This window comes from Lytechinus variegatus, chromosome 4, assembly GCF_018143015.1.
Source record: "Lytechinus variegatus isolate NC3 chromosome 4, Lvar_3.0, whole genome shotgun sequence".
NCBI classification, from domain to species: domain Eukaryota; kingdom Metazoa; phylum Echinodermata; class Echinoidea; order Temnopleuroida; family Toxopneustidae; genus Lytechinus; species Lytechinus variegatus.
The window spans coordinates 40,007,958-40,027,080 of NC_054743.1; the positions used below are offsets into that span (position 1 = coordinate 40,007,958).

Sequence of the window (19,123 nt, forward strand, 5' to 3'; positions counted from 1 at the left end):
TAAAATGAAGAGGTTTTACAGGTTAGCGTTCAAACTCTACGCTCCGTTTTGTTGACGATCAGCCATGCATTATGTTTTTTGTTACCATGCGTTAGCTTCTGTGGGAAACCAGTGAAAACACGTTTATTTAATGAAATTATTGAAATGCAAGCATTGCTTCGAGGGATTATAACTATTTTACTTCTTGACCATTTTCTGTGATTAAGGTATCAACTTAAAGAGCAGATATTGAACTTTTAAGTCATGTGATTTTCTTTTTGAAATTCAGATACCCCCCGCCAAATGAGTTTTTGGCATCCTTTCTTCGAATTGTTTTTGCTCACTCATGCGTGAATAAGAAATAATATAAGTAATTTCAGATGAAAGAGGAGATTGTAAGCTTTAAAATGGTAGGTCATGTCTATTGTATCTATGATTAAGTTATGATAAATCATCTCTACATCTCGGTTTCGTTTCTTTTCTGGGACGCACTGTATATTCAAAACAAGTCATTGCAATTCAATTCAAATCATATGTAACTTCATTACTAATTAACATCCCTGAATGTCAATCCATTCTTGTGCTGATCAAGAGTATCACGTGATATTCAATGACGTGTATCGGTCAGTTTGGAGTCGGTTTCATTGGTTTGACTGTAACACCGTGCATCGATAGCATTTAGATAAGATAATGGCAAGACACTCATCGATGCTTATTTGTTGAGGGAGCTGGGAAGAACTCTATCACTGATATAGGCCACGAGTGATTTCATTCTCTTCCGAGATTAGACCAATCCCAGACGTAACAACAAATCTTGTTGCTCCGATTTCCATTACTTTATCTGACAACTTCTACAACTTGGTGAGTGCCCGATATAATTGTATTGTTAAGTTCCATTTGTCGTGATGATGTTCCCTTTCCCTTTTTTAAGCTACTTTCCTTTTCAGTTTTTTTTTTTTTTTATATTTCAAGCAGACTTCATCCTCGTCCGATGCTAGAATTAACCCTCGTTTGAATCCAAAGTTATCTTTTTTTGATAACCGAAATGAGCAGAAATCTCAAACAGTAGATTCTTGGTTGAGATTTCTTCACCTGAACTAAACAAGCCAAAAGAAATATGCTTTAAAGGACAAGTCCACCCCAACAAAAACTGTATTTGAATAAAAAGAGAAAAATTCAACAAGCATAACACTAAAAATTTCATCAAAATCCGATGTAAAATAAGAAAGTTATGACATTTAAAGTTTCGCTTCATTTCACAAAACAGTTATATGAACGAGCCAGTTACATCCAAATGAGAGAGTCGATGATGTCACTCACTATATATTTTGTTGTTTATTGTTTGAAATATGAAATATTTTTATTTTCTCGTCATTGTGATGTGAAATGAAGTTTCATTCCTCCCTGAACACGTTGAATTCCATTATTTGAACATTTTGTGCTTCAGGCAAGGAGGTCCTAATCTTCAAATTCGTAAAAATTGAAATATTGTATAATTCAAACAATAAAAAACAAGAGAAATATTGAGTGAGTGACATCATTGACTCTCTCATCTGGATGTAACTGGCTCGTTCATATAACTATTTTGTTAAAAATAAGCAAAACTTTGAAATGTCATAACTTTCTTATTTTACATCCGATTTTGATGAAATTTTCAGCATTGTGCTTGTCTGATTTTTCTCTATTGATTCAAATCAACATTATTCTGAGGTGGACTTGACCTTTAATTATGCCATGCTGTGAAACTTTTTTTCTCCCATAGTTAAGCATAGAATTAAACCACGGCTCAAATTCAATTTTTTGTTGTCATTTCATTTCATAATCGTGTTGCTCATGAATATATCCGGGGCCATTTCGGGCCTTTCTTTAAAAGAGGGTTAGATAGTTCGTTAAACCAGATATTTAAACCATGGTTCGGAGTCAATTTTTGGAGGGGTCACTTCATTTAATTTCATCAACATGTTGCTCATGAATATATCCGGGGCCATTCCGGATTTGTCTTTAAAACTTGGTTAGATATCCTCATTTTTTTTTAATTACTTCTTAGTTAAAACAATTGTACTGCATCATGCAAGGCAAATATTTGAATTACAATATAATCTCTAAATTCGTAATGCTTTCCCTTTTGTTATTTTAACCTCTTGCTTATTAATTAGAAAACCATAGCATACAAGAGCGGAGATAGGGCAAAATGTGGGTAACATATATACCCACATCTCCCTTTCTGACACTAATGGAATATCATACGACATAATTATCATAAATTCGTTTACTATTTACTTTGATACCATAGTACTCATGGAATCTCAAAGAAAGAAAGTTGAGGGAACTCGTTTGAAAAAAAAAAACAAATGTAGAGGGGTGTAGAGTCTAAAAAGAATTGAAAATTGTTTACAATTTTAAAATCTAACCTAATAATATAAGTTTTAAAACATACTGTTGTATAAAGAAAATGTATACGGGGTGAATCTTATTTTTTTGGCGATTATTTAGACCTAAACACGGCACATTTGTACGCACTTTCTGTATTGTTTAACACGATCGGTATTTGATTATTTAAACATATGCGAGCGAGTAGCACGAGATGAAGAAAAATGATATTTTGATCCGGAAAAAACAGTTTCGGCACGTTTTTAATAAACAAAAGAATATATATCCAAACAATGCGAATCACGAACTTCTTTTGAGGATTAGACCTAAAACGGGACATTCCGTTCAATTTTGTAATCATGAAAAGGTTAGGTTTCCCTTAAAGAAAAGATGGGGAGCTTAAAAGTTTTGATATTCCAATATGATAAAATGAACTATTTAAGCACGTATTTTTAATAAAGAACGAGCAATATCTCGATAACAAAGTTAATGGGAATGTGAAACATGACTAGAAATTGTTGATATTCTGACCAGAAAGGGACATGCTAAACACTGTTTAAAATAAAGGAACATTATGAAGAGGACATTGTTGTTACTGTTTATCATGAGAGCGCGCAGCGCTTCCTTACTTCTTCTATTCCCGCCCCCCTTCATTTCCCTTTCCTTGTTTTTTTTTCTTGTTAATGGAGGGGTTCTGGCGGACCCCCCCCCCCCCCGGCTACTGGCCTGGATTAGGTGTATGACAATACTGAAATCACCTCTATCCCATTATAAGTGTCCTTGATATATATTTTTTTCTATGTGATTTCAAATTTCACCTTTGTTTGTATATTTCGTATGTCCTACATTGTAAACCCTTTGATATGGATTTCATTAAAAGCGCTACATAAGACTAATTTATGATTATTGTCATTATATAACTGATTCACATTTCAGTTTTTGCTGGTCGGAAAAAAAACAATTTCAATAATGACAATTTGTAGGCCCTATATGTTTCAACAAGACACTGACCCCCTGTTGTTTAGACTACCAATAAATGAGGAAAATATAAAATATTTATATTAGTATATATAATTTATATTAGGCCTATAATAATAAATGATCCAGTCTTCTTTCCAATTACGTTCCGTTTCTAATATACATTCTCAATGAGTTTCTTTCTTTGAAGATAATATGTTGCTTCTTTCCTGAATTAATTATTCTGATAGAAGAATCTGTGATTGATAATGTTCAGCTTTAGTGTATTTTATTAACCTTTTATCGTGGCGCACACGGCCCCTTATTGAGATCTTGTTTGATGTTTGATAAGCGGTAGTCCCTCCAATTTGCCTACGATAAAACTCAACTTGCTATCCAGGAAAGGATAATAAAAAGTTCATAAAATTGTTGATAGCGTTGAGTCTAACAAAACACCAAACAAAAGCAAATATACCCATGATCACCATTCAGTCATTACAGAGGGTCGCGGGTGCGAATCCCAGCCATACCTTATTTCCTTTGACAGCAAGTAATTTATCCACACTGCGCTTTACTGGGAGATGGATGGGTATCTGGCAAGATTAATTCCTTGAATGCACCCAGCGCCTATGAAAAACTGGTATACAGCTCCAGCCAAAGCCGGAGTAATAATAGCAGCGCTTTGTATCCTCGGGCAAAAAGCGCTGTAAAAACAATCCACCTATCATTATTACGCCATTACAAAGTAAGCAATTCTCCCAAGTGCACTGTATGTTTAGAGTTTCATAGTTCACGACTTTTTTGCATTTCTTGGAACTGGAAATACACGAAATGAAAATGACATATGAAATACATCTAAAGATAAGCTAGGAATTTTAGCAATCTAATATTCATTTCCCCCCTTCTCATTCTACACAGCGCATTTGATCATCACAGTATGTAAATGAAGCGCTGAAGCACAATGTTTTTAGAGTGATATATTATAAAACCGCAACCCATTCTGGACATTGCGAACAGAGTTCGGAGGATGGATTTGGACTCGTCGCGCCGCGTCCGCCGCAGAGATTTTCTTGTGAGCGCTCTATCAGTTGCCTTTCTTCTCTGATCATCTTAAAATTTGGCATGAAGATAGAGTATGGTATAGCAAAGCCGCCTATTGATTTTGGCGTGGGCGGAGACATCGTTGCCAATGGTAACAAGAGTTTTTGTCTCCCACCAAAGGTGAAGGCGAGACTTTAAGGATCCAAATGTCGTCCGTCCGTCACAAAACCTAATGACACATAACTCCACAACCCTGAGTTGCTTTTCAACCAAACTTGGATGATAGATGGACTTGGAGGAGCTGTATCTTATGCTGCAGTCAGAAGTCACAAGGAAAGGTCAAAGGTCATTTTCAGGTCAACGTTAAAGTTTACATGCAAGACTTCCTTATGACCCCTAACTCCGCAACTGTACATGTAAGTCACTTTTCAACCAAACTTGGATGGTAGATGGACTTGGGGACCTGCATGTTATGCTGCAGTCGGAGGTCACAGGGTAAGGTCAATGGTCATTTTCTGGTCAACGTTAAAGTTTACATGCAAGACTCTCTTATCACACCTAACTCCGCAACCGTAAGTCACTTTTCAAGCAAACTTGGATGGTAGATGGACTTTGAGGACGTGCATGTTATGCTGCAGTCGGAGGTCACATGGTAAGGTCAAAGGTCATTTTCAGGTCAACGTTAAAGTTTACACCGAAGACTCTCTTTTGACACCTAACTCCGCAACCGTAAGTCACTTTTCAACAAAACAATATTAGAAGCAATATTAGAAGGTGAAGCGAAGAGGCCTATCATTTTTGTTGGGGTCTTTAGGGTTAGGTTTACAAAATATATTCAGATTACTCTATAATTTTATTTTATAGTGGTAGTATTTTATTATTATTATTATTATTGATATCATTATTATAATTATGTGCTATGAAGAAACACTTGTTGATGAAAGTTTCAATGAATGTATATACCTGCAGACTACCCACAATGCGTATTCCGTTGAACCTGTTCGCGCAGACTTTCTTTACTCAAACTTGTCTAATGATAAGACAAAACGTCCTAGAAACAGTTTTGATAGAAACAGATATCTGAAGATTATGTACCAATTACGCGGGGTGTCCTTGATCTATCTAGGAGCCTGTAATCCGTTAGGTCGCCCCTCTAAACATATACGATTTGACCCCTGAACACGGCCGTAGACCGTTATGTAGAGCAGCGCGAAGCGCAAGCAAAACATTTTGTTATATAATGACCTCAAAGTTTTTTTTTTTACTTTAGAATTATCCACCCCATCCTCTTTTTGTTTCTTTTTTTTCATCATCTTAGCTTCATTCCTCCCTTACCCAGTTTTACATGAAGGAGAAAGTAAAGTGGGGAGGAGGTTTCAAACGTCAAAATGTTGTCGTAATCATCCCAATCTCGCCCCAGAGTCTTCATTACAAAAATGTAAAAAAAAAAAAAACAGGGCGGCTGGAAAGGAGCAGCAGACGCCCCTCGGTCGATGAAAATATACCCAACGGAGCCCACGTATAGGAGAGAAATAATAAAACTTTTCAAAATATAAATCTTACAGTAAAGGTGGTCGAAGGGGTAGCTGACGTATGCCACTCATGTGACGTAAATCAACCCATGAAACCAGCACAAAGCCCCCAAATCCCCCCCCCCAAAAAAAAAGAAAATATGGATGTTCATCGCTAAGTAAAAAAAAATACTAGTACCTTAGCTAGCTTGAAAAAAAACATGTATATATATATATATGTAAAAGAATCACAAATGTGGGCAGAAATTTGTAGATATAAAGAAATACATTACATATCGGAAAAAAACTTAGAGAATGCAAATATGAACAGAAGCTTGTCAGTATACAAAAATAAAATCGATATCGATATCGGAAAATAGCTATCTGAAATAGTATTTTTTGATATGCTATTTGCTTTACGTAGAGTCGGAAAGCTTACTTTTTAAAATCACATTTTTCTTTAATATAAACCCAGTTTTTCTTACTCCTTTTAATAGTTTATTGACTGTTGTTAAAGTTGATGCTAAAATCATTCTCCCGTACAGATGTAAATGAATATACGACTTTAAATTTTGTCTTTAAATAAAATATGGGTCGTTATATCCTTGCTCGTTCTTACAGTTACACAGCATCGCAAATATGGCGGTTCACTGGGGTGGTGTCGCCGGGATGATCGTTTTCTATCTCATCATCCTTCTCGTTGGCATGTGGGCTTCTAAGAGAACCAAAGGAGGGGACAATCCTGAACGCGTGATGGTGGCCCGTCGGGATATTGGATGGTTTGTCGGGTTCTTCACACTAGTCGGTTAGTCGTTTTGAAACCGGATTGGCAATATGATCAAGAGGCAGTAACCCCATCCTATCAATCAAAATCTATCAATCGTTTATAGTCTTGCGTTATGTACTATCATGACAGTGCACGTTTATTTTCTTCCCATTGACGTTGTTTTTTAATGTAAAGTCATTCAAGAAAGTATAGTACAAAACTTAATTGGTTTTGAATGTGAGAAAATATCAGTAAGCCGATGAAGGAGGAGAAGAAGATGAAGAAGAAGATGATGAAGAAAAGAATAAGAATAAAAAAGTATTTTCCTGCCTAATATACATAAGTATTTTATTCTTTCAGCAACTTGGGTGGGAGGTGGCTACATCAATGGAACAGCGGAAAAGGTATTCAGACCAGGCGGTGGGTTATTATGGACACAAGCTCCAATCGGATACAGTCTCAGTTTCGCCGTCAGTAAGTTGTGATGCTTTAATAATAAATTGTTCAATACACTTGCGGACATTGTTTAATAAGACCTTTCTTCTATTTAAAAGTGCATTAATCTCACACATTTTCCTTGTAATTTTAATGTTGTTTGTCAAAAATGTTGCTTAATCAAGAAATCATTATAAAACTCACATTCGAGATATTCATTACAATTTTCCAGTTCTTGTAAGGGAACAGACAGGTTATAATCAAAGCAATAAGCATTTCTTAGAATGTAATAGTAATACATTGTATATGTAATTTGATTGCAAAATATTAAATGTAGTTGATCCTCCATTTATTTCATTCTAGTTTTATTTGTATAGGGTCTGTCTCTTAAATTGCTTTTAGTTATCTAAATTAATCTTTATAGACTTCTCTTTCGTTTTATTGGCCTTATAAAGCAACAATATGTTGACCAGAAGTCAACAACAGACAAATAAGTTTACATGACCTTATTTCTGTTACCTTGATATATTCTCCTCCTTGAGACCTTATCATTCTTCATGGAATTCTAAAATCTTCTTCTTCCTCCTCTTTATCTTCTTCCTCTATTTTTTCTTCTTCTACTCCTACTTCTTCCTTCTCCTCTGCTTTTTGTTCTTCTTATTCTTTTTATCATTTTTTTCAGTATCACGATTGATTGCTGAATTAATTGTTATTATTACCATTGTTATTGTTATTATTGTCATTATTAATGTTATATTATTATTACCATGACCACCATCATCATAATTTTCCCCCTCTTTTTCCTCACTACCTTCTTCCAGTTTTCCTTCCCTTTCTTTTTCTCCATCTCATTCTTTTTTTTCTTCTTACACTCCATAAAATTAAGAGATTCGACTACAGAATGTAATAAAAAAAACCTTGTTATTTCATTTTTCACTCCGATAATAGATGGGCTTTTCTTTACGAGGAAGATGAGAGCATCCAACTACGTGACAATGATCGACCCGTTTCAGATCAAATATGGATCTCGTTTCGGAGGATTATTGTTCGTAGTAGCGCTCCTTGGGGAACTCTTATGGTGTGCCACCATATTGGCTGCACTCGGTTTGTAATAATATGGATTATAATACACCTAGATCGATCCTTGTCATTTGATTGGCGATTTGATATCGATCATTCTGTCCATTTTCAATGACGTCATCAACCGTGCAATTTTGGATCCTTTCATCGTGCAATTTCGGATCCATACGACCGGGCCATACGATCCATACGACTTTGTCCTTTGCACGCGCTCACTGCTGCAGGCACTACAAGCAGCGCGCATGTTGTATTATACAGATATTGCCTACCTAGAGTTTGAATATAACATTTCCTCTCCCCGATGGAGTTATATTTTTCCCAAGGGAATATATTTTGCCCGAAGCGCGCAGCGCTGAGGGAAAATATTATCCCGAGGGAAAATATAGCTTCGGAGGGGAGTTGAAATGTTATTTATTAAAACGATAGACCAGGCAATATCTGTTATATTATATAGTATATGTGGATTCGCCATCAGAAATTGCATTCATCATCTGGGTTAAGAGCGAAATTCTTGCTACAGCTCTGATCCGTCTACGTCATAATAGATTTTTTTTTGAAAATACATCAAGTGCGTTCTTCATGCAATCGACGCGTTAACACTAGCGCGTACATCAAATAAACTATCTTGTTGCGCAACTTGTATGCAGCGAGTGACGTCACCTTAGTGGATATAACGCCGCAATTGAAAATACCACGCAGTATATTCCCTGAGGTGACGTCAAAACCTAGAATATAACTAATGCGATCCTCGCAGCTATGGTCACGTGATGGCGTATTGACCTATCACTGATTCGAATCTACATAGCCTATGTAATATATACGCGATATTCAACTGACCGAGCATATCTTGCATCGAAATTAATAAATTTCATAAGAAAAATATTCTTTTTTAGGTGTAATATAAACCAAATACTGAATGTTCTTTTCGTTCGTGGAATGGACCTATTTCATTTCGTGAAAGATGAAATGATTGATCCATTTACCTCGACTACGCCTCGTTGAATGGATCGTTTCATCTTTCATCTCATGAAGTATTCTGTCCATAGCACTCATAAACATTCATTGTTTGTATTATACATATTAGATAGCCAAGACAGATAGCCAAGCGCGATTGGTCCATAGCGCGTCACGTGATATGATCGAAATCAATGTATTTTCCCAGCCTGTCCACCTTCGATGAATATATTGACCAACCGGTCCATGAATATATTTTTCTACGTGTATGGCGCCCTCTTGTGGATTAGATGTTACCATGCATTATCGGCCTGCCTTGGGACCTGGACTGGGCTCGAGCTTAGATTTAGATCTAGTGCTAGGCCTAAACAAAGTTGATTTGAATAGAATAGGGTCATTCACTGCGTTAGACTAACGTTACTTAGATATCTATAGATCAAGATCTAACGTTAGATCTATACCAGTTCAATCAATCACTGTGAATATCATAAACATGCTGCACGCATCGTTAGGCCTTACTTTATCTCCATCATTAGAGGCTATCTAATATAACAGATATTGACTGATGGGATGTGTAAAAAAAACATTCTTTGGACCACCGAAAGGATTAATAGTTTCCCTCGTGACCATATTTTCCGCGCTTCGGGAAAATATAACCCCTCGGGAAAATACAAATCCGGCGGTCCAAAGAATGTTTATATTACACACCCTATTAGTCAATATCTGTATAATATTGACTGATGGGTTGTGTAATATAAATATAACCCCTCGGGAAAATACAAATCCGGCGGTCCAAAGAATGTTTATATTACACACCCTATTAGTCAATATCTGTATAATATTGACTGATGGGTTGTGTAATATAAACAGTCTTTGAACCGCCGAATTCATATTTTCCCGAGGAGTAATATTTTCCCGAAGAAATTCCAATTTTACTGATCCCATTAGTCAATATGTGTTTGATAGCCTTTAATGATGAATAAAAATTGTTTAGGCCTAGCCCTAGACCTAAGAGTCCAGTCCAGGTCCAGGACCCAAGGCAGACCAAGAATGCATGTTAGGCCATGATCAGGTGCAGATTCCGATCTAGGCCTAATTTGGGATGAGATAAAACATGATCTAACAGGTCTAGAAATCTAGATCTAACGTGGGATCTAGATTTAGAGTTCTAACGTTAAGTCAGACTAGGTTGCGGCTGTGTGCCAAGATGTAGGCCTATGGTATTCCAGGACCAAATCTAACTAATATTAACTAGATCTACTAATATTAACTAGATCTAGATACCTAGATCTAACTCATGTTGTCGTTAGCATGATTTAACTTTATAGATTTCTCTAGGCCTAACTGGTTTTAAACTCTAGCCTAGATCTAACGTTAGATCTAACGTTAGGCCTTCATAAGCCCTAACACGTTAAAAAGTTGGACCTAACGATCTCACGGTAGACCTAGATCTAGGCCTAAATCTATAGACTAAATGCCAAATTTTAATCTCGTCGAAATGCTGATGTTATTCCTCATCAGACATCACCACAAATCTTTGACGTTGACATTAGGCCAAATCTACCTCAAACGATGTTCGTGCAGGCTATACTCCACTTCATTATACCGCTACACTTGTGGAGCGTAGTGCAGTAGCGGCGGTATACTGACGTGGAGTGGAGTCTGCACGGCGAACAAGAGGAAGGCCAAATCCAAAACTAAAAGTTTTAACACTAATCTGCTAAAAAAAAGTTGGCTCCACTCAGCAATACCGGTACGACGATCCATCCAGAAATCGTTGAATAAATCCCCAGAATTTCAGAAATGACGGTTTATTCCTTTCTAACGTTACACAATTAAATAATAGGCTTCATTTTAGTAACTGAAAAAGGCATAACGTTAAACCTATTACTAGTAGTATGCTCCTATAGTCGTCGTCGGATCGACTCACGTAAATTTCGCGGTCTGTTTCGAAAAATTGATTAATACCAATTGATATCGAGTGTAGTTGATCGATTGCAAAACGATCGCTGCTTTAGTCCCACATATTTTATTTCCGTTTAGTTGGTAACATCTATTCCACAAGAGGGCGCCATACACGTAGAAAAATATATTCAAGGACCGGTTGGTAATTATATTCATCGAAGGTTCATGGACCGACTGAGAAAATACATTTGATTTCGATCATATCATGTGACGCGCTATGGACCAATCACACGTGACTATATGTCTTACAAATACAAATAATGAATGTTTATGAATGCAATGGACAGTATACTCTATGAGGTGAGAAGATCTATTGATCGAGGCGTAGCCGGGTTGAATGGATCATGCATTTCATCCTTCACCGAATGAAGTATTATGTCCATTGCACGAATGAATGAAGGCGCCTGGCTATACATGGAAAGTCCTGGGTTCGATCCCCGGCCGCGGTACCTATGCCTGTGATCAAGGCATTTAATCCTCAATGTTCTTTTATCCTGCATTTAAATAAATGGAAATGCTACACGTAACTCGATGTGCACTTGTTTAAAAAAAGGTCCGAAAGATCGATATCAAGCAACCAATCAAATACCAAGGATCTATCTCGGTGTCAGATAATACCCTCTATGTCAACTTCCCCTGTTCACCCCCCCCCCTCCTGATTTGGAGTGGCAGTAGAAATCAATGCATATGCATACAACGAACTAGTTCATCATTCCATGTTGGTAGCTATCTTATACATGTATAGAGGAAATAGTGTAAATATTTGCGGACGTTTATTAAAAAAAAAGCTCAGTGTGGTACTTTTCTCTTTACATGAGGGGGTGTTTTGCAAACGATTAATGTGTGACTAAGAATCGCACTTAAATTTACAGGTGCGTACTGAATAGAAGACATCACCACATTGGGCAGATCATGCGCACTACCCGCATATCCATCAATCAGATTGCGCGTTACATAGATATGTACGTGCGCGTCGGCATTAAAAGTGCGACTCGTACGTAAATCTTTGTCAAACACTCTCAATGAGTCCTGAATACTAAAAACAAATTGAATATTGCTACCGCTGACGAATTACCTATTTAATTTCTTTGATGATTTTTATCGATTTTGATTTCCGACGAAGCAACCCGCAGGTTATACGCATTTTCATTGATTTACACGATTTTAACCAATTTATTTTTAATCCATAGGCCTACTGTTGGGATTTCTAAAAAAAAAATGTAGAAATGTAAAGCTGTAAGCAGCTAGTTAAAGATTTTATCCTTCCGTTTTCTAATTCTAGTTCTACTTGCTATGTAGATGTTTGATTACAAATTATACTGCAAAAACGAACCGAAACAAACACTCTTTCCCAACCAATGTGAGGTTTTTCATTCAATTTTCTATTAACTTACTTCAATATTGTCTAAGGCTCATCAATTGCTGTTATTTTGGAGCTCGACCAGAATTTAGCTGTGATCATATCTGCCTGTATCGCCGCTGTTTATACTTTGTTTGGAGGCCTCTATTCCGTAGCTTACACTGACATCGTGCAACTTATTCTGATTTTCATCGGACTTGTGAGTATAAGTATAGATCCATCCTATATTTGTCTCATTAGCACTGCATGTTACAGGGTAGCAAAAAATGAAACAGCTTTTCCCACTCAATCTGTAAAAAATAATCAATGGAGGTTTTGATGTATTTATATTGTGAATCTTCAATTTTTGTTTTGCTCAGCTTTATTCTTTAAAAACTTTTTTATGATGCTTAATTTAAATGCCTGAAGGAATGTATACATGTGTGGAAAATGCACGCTATAACTGTCGGGTTTGGTTTTGGAAAATATTAAAATATTCATACTCAAAGTGTAATTTTCAAGTCGAAGAAAAGGTTAACTAGGGAGCTTTTCATCAACATTTTCGTCTGACAAGTTTCCAGGTCTGACAACTTTCCCCGTTTTTGATTGGCTGAGTAGCACTGTTACTATAGTAATTACCGGATAAAGCAGGGTTTGTAGGATAAAGTGTCCATCAAGTTTATGATACGCTCTTCCTATACGGCCGTCCATTCACAACGGTTGCCAAATTCTGTTTCAAATCAAATTCCGAAATTTTTTTATACAGTGCGTCCCACAAAAAAAACAATACCGAGATTTATCGATGATCTATCATAATTTAATCAGAAATACAATAGACAAATGACCTACCATTGTAACGTTTAGAATCTCCTCTTTCATCTGAAATTACATAGATTAGTTTTCATTCACGCATGAGTGAGTAAAACAATTTGAAGAGGGGATACCAAAAAGCCATTTGGCGGGCTGTATATGGGTTTCAAAATGAAAACCACATTTTTAAAAAGTTCAAAATCTGCTCTTTAATTTGATACCTCAATTACAGAAAATGGTCAAGAAATAAGAAAGTTCTAGTTATTTGAAATAAGGCTTGAATTTTAATGATTTCATAAAATGAAGAGGTTTTACAGGTTAGCGTTCAAACTCACTCGACACTCCGTTTTGTTGACGATCAGCCATGCATTAAGTCTTTTGTTGACCGTGCGATAGCTTCTGTGGAAAACGGTGAAAACGCGTTTATTTGATGAAATTATGGAAATACAAGCATTGTTTCGAAGGAACATAACTTTTTTACTTCTAGACCATTTTTTGTGATTAAGGTATCAAATAAAAGAGCAGATATTGACCTTTTAGGCATGTGATTTTCTTTTTGAAATTCAGATACCCCCGCCAAATTAGTTTTTGGTATCCTTTCTTCAAATTGTTTTTTCTCACTTTTATGCGTGAATGAGGAATAATCTAAGTAACATTAGATGACAGAGGAGATTCGAAGCTTTAAATTGGTAGGTCATTTGTCTATTGTATTTGTGATTAAGTTATGATAAATCATCGCTTAATCTCGGTTTCGTTTTTTCTGGGACGCACTGTATTATAGAGGATGTCATAGCAACGGCAGTAATCGACAGCAAGGGAGTCAACTTTACATAAAGTCAGGTATAAAGGAGGTAGAAGACAGGTTTTAGCGCACCCATGGACTAGTAGTTCCATGGAGCAACACACACTGAGAAATACAGATTCAAAATTGAACCCCGAAAGGTTGATGCAAATCAGCACCCTATGGGTTCAAAATTGAACCCATGCGGTTGTTTGGGCTTCATTTCTGCACCCTGCGGGTTCAAAACTGCACCCTAAATTTTAAATTGAATCCCTAGGGGTGCAGTTTTGAACCCGCAGGGTGAAAAATTGAACCCCAACCGCAGGGTTCAACTTTTGAACCCATAGGGTGCTGATTTTGCATCAACCTTTCGGGGTTCAATTTTGAACCTTTATTTCTTAGTGTGCAGAGCGGATGGGGCGTCTGAAAAAAATGCTAGAATCTGCCATTTTGAAGGGGGAACGTCTAGAACAGTAGAAACTAGTAGAAAGTTAGAAGATCTTTGAAATAGAGAAAGTTTGGGCATTGTTGGATATCGGGGCTGATGTCACTCCAGGGCATTTGTTACCGTATGGGATCCTCAACGACGATCAAGGCCCACGGGCAAACAGCGAATCTTACTGTTATCACCAAGTTATCGTTTTCCAACGGATTTTTGATTTTTTTTTGCGTTTTACGCCCTCTTTGCATCCATAAATAGGCACGTATGGGGATGAAGTTTCTTTTCTTATCTATATCTCTTACCTATATATCTCCTTTTTATTCTAGTGGTTAGCAGTGCCTTTTGCAATGACCCATGAAGCCGTGGTTCCCATATCGGAAACAAAAGATGAGTGGCTTGGAGAATGGGATAACAAATTAGTTGGGGTGTGGCTAGATAATTGGATGCTTCTGGTATGTATTCCCTGCGTTGACATGGTTGAGATTATGGCCCGTTATTCTAAAGTCAGCTTTAACTTAGACCACAGTCTAACTCTATGCCAAAATTTCAAAATTTTTGTTTATATTGTATATTTCTTATGTTTACTACTTTGGTTTCCTTTTGCTTTCATAATGAAGAAAAATACTTCAGTTATCATTCCCAGGCAATTATTATGAACAATTTGGGTGTCATATGAGTTAATATATTGAATGTAAACTGTAACGGATTCGTGCTCCGATTGGTTCTCCATAGTTAAATCAAAACGTTAAACCAGAGTTTAATTTAAACCTGAGTACAGAATACGGGCCGTTCAGTGGTAATCTGAAAGCCGTGGCTTAGTTAAACCTGGGTTAACTTAGACCACACTCTTATGGAGTGCCATTCGTCAACTGATTTACCATTTTAAGATTATTCTTGTCCTGCTGCAAAACGTTTTCAAAATAATAATCTAGTTGTAGGATGAATAGAATAGAAAAATACAAAACAAAATTATGAATATTTAGTGAATTTATATACATTATAATTGCCACGAATATGGAGGAGATATAAAGCCTAGCATTCCGTAGAAGTGTGGATTAAATTTCTAGTGTAGAGTGGGGTAAACCTATCAGAATACCACCCTTATTTTAGATTAAAAATAGAAAAAATATATATTAAACACGACACTGCTTATACAATTACTAACTGTGTGAGAAAAAAAGAGTTTACTAGGCCTTTTTAGAATAGATTTTTTTTTTAATCTGAGAGAGGGCATCAATCAAATCTAATCAAAGGTAAACAAATATTTTTTTTTAAATAATCAACAAATGAGGTATTTCAAACGTCTCTACACAGGTCTAAATGTTAGTTAACATAGATCACCTGACCCTTTAACAATGTTCTGCGTTTTTTAGACATTGCTACATGAATATCTCTCTCTTTATATCCCTCTGCCTATTAACACTTCCATCTCACCTTCCTAGATATTTGGCGGGGTACCGTGGCAGGCCTACTACCAGCGAGCCCTTGCCGCCAAGACGCCAGACCTTGCCGTAAAGTTGTCGTACGCGGCAACCATAGGGTGCTTGGTTATGGCTATCCCAGCTGTCATCTTTGGTGCCGTTGGTTCTAGTACTGGTGGGTGCTATATGATGATGATCACATCATGGTGGCGGTGGTGATGATGATGGTGGTGGTGATTAGGATGATTGTGATGATGGTGATAATGATGATGTTGACGATGACATGGATTATGAAGACGGTGGTGATGATCGGGATGTTGCTCATGATGATGATGATGATGGTGGTGGTGATGATGATGATGGTGATGGTGGTGGGGATGACGATAATGATAATGACGGCGATGGTGATTGTAATAATAACCATGATTGTGATGATGATGAGGAGGAGGGGGAGGAGGAAGAGGGGGGGGGGGAGGATGAGGAGGAGGGGGAGGAGGAGGATGAGGAGTAGGAGGAGGATGATAACAGACGCGAATTGAACCACAAAAATGAGGAGGCCATTCACAGGACATTATTCCTAAAAAGCTGCGAGAAAAACGAAGCAAGCGAGGAAAATAATTTTTTTTCTTATCCAAATTATAATTTCGTGATAGAATTTGACATGATATAGAAAATTAATGCTATATATTCACCCACTTTAGTTTCCATATCCTCTTATTTTTTTTTCTTGGTCATGAAACCCAGTCCTCCGATCTGTACGCCAGTGGATAAGGTGGTGGTGAAGGATTTGATGACGATCACGAGTTGTCAAAAGACGAGGTTTGAAAATGATTATGATGACGATGAAGATGAAAATGATGCCGATAATGGAATTGGTTGTAGTTGTGATTGTGGTAGTAGAAGTAGTAGTAATAATTTCGGTTTGAATTTACGTTATGTTTGAATTTGAAGTTAATTTATGTCGAAATTCAAATTGGTACGTGTCATGATTATTTACGTCATGTCTAATTTCGAATTAAGATGTGACGTCAAGAATATCAAACGAAAGATGACGTTATCGTTTTGACCGTTTCGTTTCTTTCAGATTGGGAGATGACGAATGTTAACTTAAACAAGACAGATCCCTATGAGGATGCAAGCTTGGTCCTTCCTCTTATCATGCAGTTTCTTACCCCTCCTTTTATCGCTTTCATGGGACTGGGAGCCATTTCTGCAGCGACCATGTCGTCGACCGACTCATCTGTTCTCTCATCCAGTTCTATGTTCGTAAGGAACATCTATTCGACCATCTTCCGACCAAAGGTAAGACGGCCTATGACTAATATGGAAATCTAATTTGAAAAAGGGACGCATCTCCCGGTATTTCGCCCTTCATGCTCTTTGTGAAGCTGCGAGTCCAGCTTATAAACATTAGTCGTACCAAGTAGACTTTCACCCCTCGGAGAAGGGAAGGGGCATACGACGACCATCGGAGCAACACAGCATTATGCCTTATTTAACACAACTTCGATCATAAACCTAATATATCGTAAACATTTTTTTCCTTGTGTATAATTGAACAATTTTCAAATAAAAAAAGCTTTCCGATCCGCTGATCATTTTGGAATCAAACTCGATTATATGCCTTTATCACGCCCGTCACTAAAGTACCTGAATAAAAAATAAATTGTAGAAAGCGATTTTCAAATGAAAAATTTCATCTCCCCCTTTTTTAACTTTCTTTTTTTTTCCATTTTCCCTTTCTTCCCCTTTTCCCTTTCTTCCTTGCCTGCTTCATTCCTTCCGTCTTTCCTTCTTTCCGTCGTCTTTCTTCCTTCCTTCCAGGCTTCAGACAAAGAAATTATTTGGGTGTTGCGATGCACTATCCTTGTCGTCACCGCGATCGCCACAATCCTAGCCCTGACGCTCAAGTCTATTTACACCCTCTTCGTTCTCTGTTCCGACCTCGTGTACGTCATCCTCTTCCCTCAGCTGATCTGCGTCGTCCATGTGCCCAAGGCGAATACGTATGGTCTCATTCCCGGCCTCATCATCGGGCTCATTCTCCGCCTCGGTGGTGGTGAGGAAGCAATAGGCATGCCACATTTTATCCGTTACCCGTTTTACGACGACGATTACGGTCAGCTCTTTCCATTTCGATCGCTGGCCATGCTGGTATCGCTGATCACGACCCTTGTGTTTTCTTACGGTGTTGCCCTCCTGTTCGAGAAGGGCTACGTGAGTGAGAAATGGGATATCTTCGAGTGCTTTCACGTCGACGACGAAAATGAAAAGAATGAAAACCATCCTGCAGTTAAATACGAACTGCAGGGCCCGGAAAACAAAAATGAAAGTGACAAGTTTCTATAGCTCTGATCTATTCTTTTTTGTAACTAATCTTCTTATTAGACTTATTTGCACGTAAATAATTAGTCTAATTATTGGGTTATTGTGACTATAAATTGGACAAAATAATGTTTAGTGTCCTGCCATTTTGAAAAATGCGACAGCCCTTTTCTTTCTTTTTTTTTCAAAATGGCCGCCAGTCGATATTGAAATTGTTTTCCCTTAAAAATCATGAAATTTATATTTTTCGAGATTTACAAAAGAAAAAAAAAGTGGTGGCCCACTAATGAGGGAGGGGTCTCTAAACATGTAGATTTTTATATGGCCTATATAAAAAGGTTGCGGCAAATGACGGAAATTCGCACGATAAAAAGTTAGTCTGAATTTTTTTCTCCAATGAGTGAATTGCTTTGCATTCATGTACACTGTAAAAATACTGTTTAAAATGTCAATCACGTTGTTTAAGCCCGTCACTCTGTTTAAAACAACTGCTGTTTACACCTTTTAAACAAGTGTTTAAAATTATTAAACACGTTGTTTAAAAAAATTAAACAATTACAGAAAATGTTAAGCTTTGTTTTTTGTTAGAGTGACAGGCTTAAAAAACGCGCTATTCCTTTTTCACTTTGTATGATGTGTCAATCTATTGCCATGATTCTAGTCTCCTGTATAGTTGATTCTAGTCTCCTGTATAGTTATATGCAGATAAGTATACAGGAGACCTCGTTATTACCCAAAGATCTCAAATTATATTATCTTAAAAATTAAATGGATTAGTGACAGTGAATGAATGGTGAGTTTACTTGTGACTCGATCCTTTAAATAGTATTTTGCTATGACTTTGCGGGCGCGTCGTGGTCTAGTGGTTCTGACTCTTACCTTTCAAACAGAGGGTCGTGGGTTTAAATCCTAACCATGGCGTGTTTTCCTTCAGCAAGAAATTTATC

At 37.1% G+C, this 19,123-nt stretch overlaps 1 protein-coding gene across 1 annotated transcript; it reads left to right on the forward strand.

Moving 5' to 3' along the window:
* Positions 1–655: 655 nt before the first annotated feature.
* On the forward strand, positions 656–18,389 carry LOC121414038 (high affinity choline transporter 1-like). The gene is made up of 9 exons (XM_041607078.1): positions 656–840; positions 6,480–6,663; positions 6,985–7,098; positions 8,008–8,163; positions 12,469–12,617; positions 14,757–14,882; positions 15,873–16,026; positions 16,936–17,153; positions 17,676–18,389. Exons 2-9 carry the CDS (start codon positions 6,498–6,500, stop codon positions 18,198–18,200), a joined length of 1,608 nt encoding a protein of 535 aa, XP_041463012.1. The 5' UTR covers positions 656–840; positions 6,480–6,497; the 3' UTR covers positions 18,201–18,389.
* Positions 18,390–19,123: the final 734 nt, after the last annotated feature.